The sequence below is a fragment of the Azolla caroliniana genome, unplaced genomic scaffold (genome assembly GCF_043228905.1).
Source record: "Azolla caroliniana isolate FFs.n. ecotype wild unplaced genomic scaffold, voAzoCaro1.0.p SCAF_1, whole genome shotgun sequence".
NCBI lineage: Eukaryota > Viridiplantae > Streptophyta > Polypodiopsida > Salviniales > Salviniaceae > Azolla > Azolla caroliniana.
Window position 1 is genome coordinate 24,839,337 of NW_028230436.1, and position 6,859 is coordinate 24,846,195.

Below are 6,859 nucleotides of genomic sequence, written 5' to 3' on the forward strand. Positions count from 1 at the left end.
GTTGTTGGAGAGAGGGTTCTCCTACAAAGTTTGATGGTGTGTAATGATTGGTGTCTGGTCGAATAAGTAGGAACTAATATAGGCTCATAAAATTAACAACTAGGGTAACAAGTAAAGACAAAAAAAAGTCATAGTTTATAGGCGAACCATAGAGAAAGACGGACGGACTTCCATAAAGTTAACAACCAAGGTAACAAGTGAACCCCAAAAAAAGTCATAGTTTATAGTCGAACCATAGAGAAAGACTCGCGGACTTCTCTAGGTGATGACGAGGGCATGGAAAAGGGAGTGAGTGCCAACTAGGTTTGCCACATATATATATGTATAGATAGATAGCCATATGTATGTATATAAGTGAGGCTTCTTGCTGGTGATGTAGGGACAAGAAAACTTGAGTGAAGTTGAGACTAAACCACATCCAACGAATTGTTCTTTCATTTATTTTCAGTTGGACTAAAGATAAACCACCCCACTTCTCTTCCTCTCAAACCATCCATCACCATGGTAGTGAAGAAAGTGGCACTCATCAGTGTTGAAGGCATGGAGTTTGTAGTGGACCGAAGGGTAGCCATGGCCTCCTCTTCACTCAGGGAACTTATTCAATACTATGGTAACAACTCTTCTCTCTCTCTCTCTATCTATATATATATATGTATGTATGTATGTATGTATGTATGTGTCTATCTATGTATGTATGTATTTATGTATGTATGTGTGCTCTCTTTCTATCATGATAACATGCTAATGTTTTCAACCTGTGTTTTTTAGATGAGTTACAGGGCTTCTCCCATCGTGATGCGGAGAAGGTGAGGTTGACATTGGATTTGAGCTCACCCACTCTAGAGAGGCTATGTAGTCGCCTTTGCCACCATTACCGCGACTCTTCTTCGCATGACCCGGCCAATCCCGACTAATCTCGGCCGTTGGGTTCAGCTTAAAATCTCATCCTAACCATTTGTTCCTATCACACCCTTCTTCTACCATCCCAATTCCAACAAGCTTCTTGATACCCAACAACAAGCTTCATAATATATAGATAGATAAATATAGATATAGATAGATAGATAAATAGATAGATAGATAAATAGATAGATAGATATGTCCCCAAGTCTACTTGACCCAGCCACTCAGCCTCGTTTACCTTCAGAATCAATCCACATGTTTCCCATTTTACTTGACTTTTGTTCATGCCAACCTTTAAGCCTATGGTAACCCTCCATGCTAACTAATTACACCTTCAATACCCCCACATTTTCCAGTCAATCCACACTAATTCGATCTTATTGGCATTTGATCATCAATATGCCAAATCTAAACCCGCAAGAGTTAATCATCCCAGCGTGCCCTCTCTTCCCCTGGCTCTCCCCATTTAACCAAATCCTATTGACGATTTCAATCATGTCAACTCTATGTATGTTTATCAATGGAACCATAAACCATGTGATAGTACCCCTAATAACTCCCCCTTGGTGCCCGCATTCTTGCATAATGATCTACTTTTATCACTTCACTATTGCTTAATTTCTACCTTTACACGGTTTTCAAGAAGTTAATAATTCTTTACTTCCCAAAAACGGATCGTTTGCATACTTGTGATGTTCCTATTGACAACGCGATGCACTTTGAAAGTCTCGAAACCCATTCAAATCTATGTTATTCATAATAACTTATGCATTCATGCCATGTGATACTTCACGCTCACAAGTTACAACTACCTTAGATAAAGAAAGAATACATGGTTATTGTTTTGGGCATTGATTGCACTAAAAGTTATGATCACATTGTGTTTCATAAACATGCATATGTATATGAATGTTTGGTATCATGTATGAAAAGAAGATAATGGTGAAATTTGACTTGCAAGTTTCGTCATGCATAGATATTCAATGTGTGGCAACTTCCTTTGCATTATAGAATGATATTTTATTTTGAGTACTCAAAAGGAATATTGATTGTACCATGCTTTCAATGTGAGTTGAATAATCTCCAAGAAATAAGTTCCTTCAATCTAGGTAAACATTACTCATTCTAATTCTTTTCTTTCTTTTAAGGATGCCATATTAAGTTCATCAAACATCTTGAATTAACAACTATAGGAAAGATGAAAGATGATTTGCTGGCTATATTCACTCATATTTTTATGATATAAGCATTATGCATCCCATGTGAGCAAAAAAATTGTGCAAAAACAAAGATACAATCACAAGAAATTATTGAAAGCATCAAAGGTAGAAGACGTACGTAATGTTATCTCTTAGTGATAATCATAATTTACTAGGTTAGAAACTCTCTCTCTCTCTCTCTCTCTCTCTCTCACACACACACACACACACACACACACACACATCAACTTACTAGATATGCATGACACGCAAGTAAAAAGACCCAAAAGTCACCTGAAAGCACATTTTAGTGCTCCATTTGATGCAAAATATGGAAAAATGGTTTGGATATGGAATGCAAAATGCTTGCTTCACGATGCATTAATAGATTCATCTATCAATGAGGCCTTTTTGTAATGCCAATGTATCATGACATGGGGAAAACCTAATGCTCATGCTTTATTTTACATGTCTCACCTAACTACAAAATCATCTTCTTCACTTGATGAAGAAACCACATACAACAATACATGTTAGAGCCCATCCAATTGTTTGCCATTCAAACCATTGCTTCGATATGACTTAATTCACAATCACTACACTGTGAGATGGGGCATTAGGGCATAAGTGATGAAACTAGTAAGCTCTACACACTTTACCCTAAACAAGTTTGGGAATATGAGTGTCACACTTTGATACAATGCTCTACTTATGATCACATTTGGAAATTTTCTACTATTGTCACAAAGTGCACTCTCTTAATTGTTAGACTAATGTCTTTCGATTCGAAACCCAATTTCCTCACCTCTCAATTATTCCATACATATCCCTTAATTTACTGGATGCCACTGTGGAATGTAGGGGTTGAGCCTTGCCATTGTTATGAACCAACTCCATCATTTTTTTTTATTGTAATGTTAGCCTACCGTAATGGTAAGTTGTTATATTACAAGCACTATGTCTTGGGTTCAAAACCTAATTTTTCCCACCTCTCTATTACTTCATACATATCCCTTAATTCACTAGATGCCACTATGGAATGTAGGGGTTGATCTCCATCACTAAGATTCCATTGAGTAATCTCTCTCTCTCTCTCTCTCTCTCTCTTTTCGTAAATCAATGTTGGTTATTAAAACTTGATAATAATAAAACCCTTGCTATCTTCACTACTTCATAAATAGTGATAGTGCAAGGGAAGCCCTCTCAAGTGTTGTAAAACTAGATGACATAAGTCTATCTCCTCTTGGGACAACGTCCCCATACAACATAGTTGTGAAATTGCCAAATCAATTTCCCTTTCATCCTACGGAGTTGTTGTGTTACCCCATGAAGTCCATGAAACAAGAACCCATTTCTCATGGTCTAATTAAACCACATCCGCCAATATCTAAGGTAATAAAAAACAACCTTATACGATGGTGTGGGCATAACTTTATCCTCATCCATAAAAACCCATTTATAAGGTGCCAAAATATTTCTTGTTATCGATGCCCAAATTTGTGACATAATCACCCAAATGGCTTTAGCAACCAAACATGTAATGAACCTATGACTGTCATCTTCTTAAACCACCGTATAGAAAAAACATGTCCCATTTGAAATGTCTTCGTTTTAAGGCCATCGCCAAAGGAAACCCACCAACTATGGCACGCCAAAGAAACACCTTTGCACGAAATGAAAGATGAGACTGCCACCCTGCAACTAAAACTCTACACCACTCCACATTTCGAGTAATGTGCCATGTATCCAAAACCTTATTTGCTAATTACGCTCTATCTTCAACCAACTTATGGTGCACATCATTAGTGTGCACCACATGAATCGATTTCCCATTACCAAATGACCAATATTTCCATGGTTCCTCAACCAGCAACTCTGGAATTGGGAAAACTAATCTAGGCAATGCCAATATTGATTGCCAAATATACCCATATCCGCGTGGTATATGAAACTTATTTTTGATTGTCCGAAAGGTCATCATTTTCCTGCGTGACTATAAAATACCATCTTCGATAGTTACCAAGCCTAGCCTTGCCATTTGATTGAACTGTGAATTTAGACTTTCTTTTCCATCCTAGTGTAATATCCTTTAAGCTGCCAACACCTTTGCTGCCCTTGAATTTATATCTTTTTTGCACTCAGGAGGCCTCCAATTAAACAAAGTCAAACACCGCTCCCAAGAAAGCACCAATTGTTGAACCATAATAGATTCTGAACACTTAAATTGCCGGGTACTATTAACCACATGCCACCACGAAGCTGTAATTCTAGTTTTCCAATAGTAAATACCAACCTTTTCCACAAAATAAGTAATTATTTCGGCCCAAGGTTGGGTACCTATGCACATACCTTTCAAAAGATTGAATCTTCGAGCCACCATATGATCTTCTAAATTTAGTAAAGCAGCACCCCCTAACCGTTTTGGGGTACAAATATTGTTCCATGATGCTCAACTCATATCATGGTTTGTTTCTTTCTTCCATAGTGTATATTTAAGTGAACGAGCTAAATGATCAAGTGATTTCTTTGTCCATGGTAACAAATGGCAAAAAATAAGAAATCATTGGAATCAATATAGCTTGCACCACTTTGAGACGAGTACTAAACAACCATGCTTGAGACTTCCAATACATAAATTTGTCCAAAATGGTTCCCAATATCCAATTCAAACTTTGCGATGATGAGACATCAACACCAATAGGGTAACCTAAGTGTCAACACACATTCCTTTGATCTATTATTTGGCCACCCCATCCAAGATCAACCAAATCACACGCAGTGCATCTAATGAGCATCGACTTCTACATATTTATATGTAATCCTGACGCCAATGCGAACACATTCCACACCTCCATGGCTTTAGCTATGTTATCAAGTGCTAATTTGAGAAATAAAAACGAATTATCAGCCAATGCTTGGGTGATCAATTGTTTCCCTGATGGTAGAGCTAATCCAACTATTTCCCCATGTGTTGCCAACTCATTCATCTTCACCAAAATCGGTTGTGTAGCAATTGCAAATAATAATGGACTCAATGGGCATCTTTGTCTAAGTGATCTTTCTCTCTCTCTCTCTCTCACACACACACACACACACACACACACACACACACACTTCCCTTACTTGGAAGACATGTCCACCCCATCCTGATGTATGTATGTGAATATCTTTAGAACATGACAATTTTAATTGCAATAGGAAGATAGTGCTCTAATTTAATTTGCATGCACGTCTCCATACATACTTTTGGTAGGTAGAAATTAAATCAATCATTCACTATATTTTACATTTTGTTCATTGTTCCCATTAATGTCATTGTCAAAGAATTTCAGTTCTATGTTCCTATCTTAGAGACAAATATCCTTATTCTATCTAAAACTCGTGTAAAGAGAGTGCTTTTCCCATTCATTGGTAAGGGTAGCAATGGTTACAATATGTGGAATCTTCTTCGATCATCTATTGAGTTTGATACACCTTGATTGTCATATTTTAATATTGTAACTCTTATGGTCACTGCCCATCTTTTTAACATTTCAACCTCAATTATCATTGTAATAGTACTATGGGTACCAACTTTGATCATGCAAAGGTACATGTTAGATATGAATGAAACCTTGTTTAAGCATTTGGTGGTCTTATGGTTGTGTAGTACATATCCATGTGAATGTATAAATTAAGAAATTAAGAGCCCCTTGGTCCATGTGAATCAAGACTTCGTCTGACCAAGGAACAAGAAACAAACTACAACATGGCCAATAGCTCTCATAAACCTAGTGGTTGCATGATGGCACCAATGGTATTTGTATCATTCGAAAATAGATGTTGGTGTTGTGTCCCAAATTGGTACACTTAGCGCACATTGTTCATCCCATTTCCTTTAATATTTCGAGAATTGACTCACAACCACTCTTTATTGCACTGTTCATAACTTTGGAAGTTGATATGGTCAATCCTTTTATGCTATATTTCAATGTTGGAAGTGCAACTTTGCTCTATTTTCCTTCATAATCGTTGAGGATTTCACCATCTTGTTCTTAAAAATTAGGTAATTAAGCAAGGGTTAATTAGTACCTACTTATGTGATTAAGTTAAGCGAAAGATTAAGTGATATGTGTGTGTATGTGTGTGAGAGGAAGTTAACACTTATAAACAATGAGACAAGATGGGGGATGATTAACTATATTAAAAAGCATCATCAAATACAAAACTACCCACAATGAGGTATATATACATCTCATGTGCAGAGGTGCACATGTGTGAGTAGAATATAGGTACAAAGGTGTAAGTCTTATATTAAATGATCATGGGAGTGGAGGATCTAGAAGTACAAAATCCTATTTAAGGCTTTAAGGTCAACACACTAACTAGATTCTATCTCGGTAACTACTATGTATGTGTGTTGACTAACTAACTAAATCTAGTTGAGCTTGATATCTCAACACGCCCCCTCAAGCTCAAGTGTGAGGCGTCCGATGTTCGCTTTGGCTTTTGTCGGCTTCCATCCGGCCTTCGGCTTTCTTCAATCTTTCCGACGCAGTTTCGGTTCCTCCCCCTCAAGGCAATGATGAAGACTTGTAGTGTGAAGTGGGCGAAGGCTGACTGCTCCCACCCATCGTGGTTCACGAGCTATCTGGGGCTCTTGTTTGGCCGCTACCTTCATCGTGAAGGCATGATGATAGGCCATATACTCGTTGTAGCCGAGCCGAGTGACAAGGTTCTTCTCTCTAAATGAGCGTCAAAGTTTTTCACTTGCCGAT

The 6,859-nt window shown here is 37.6% G+C and overlaps 1 protein-coding gene across 1 annotated transcript; it reads left to right on the plus strand.

Moving 5' to 3' along the window:
• Positions 1 to 326: 326 nt before the first annotated feature.
• Positions 327 to 1,876, plus strand: LOC147869235 (uncharacterized). The gene is made up of 2 exons (XM_087327629.1): positions 327 to 610; positions 769 to 1,876. The coding sequence occupies exons 1-2, from the start codon at positions 502 to 504 to the stop codon at positions 912 to 914; spliced, it is 255 nt and encodes an 84-aa protein (XP_087183755.1). The 5' UTR covers positions 327 to 501; the 3' UTR covers positions 915 to 1,876.
• Positions 1,877 to 6,859: the final 4,983 nt, after the last annotated feature.

What these genes read in the sequence shown, in the direction of transcription:
- LOC147869235 (XM_087327629.1), top strand. Translation starts at nt 502, where the DNA reads ATGGTAGTGAAGAAAGTGGCACTCATCAGTGTTGAAGGCATGGAGTTT. An exon ending in GGAACTTATTCAATACTATG is followed by an intron (nt 611 to 768) that starts GTAACAACTCTT and finishes TGTGTTTTTTAG; the next exon opens with ATGAGTTACAGGGCTTCTCC.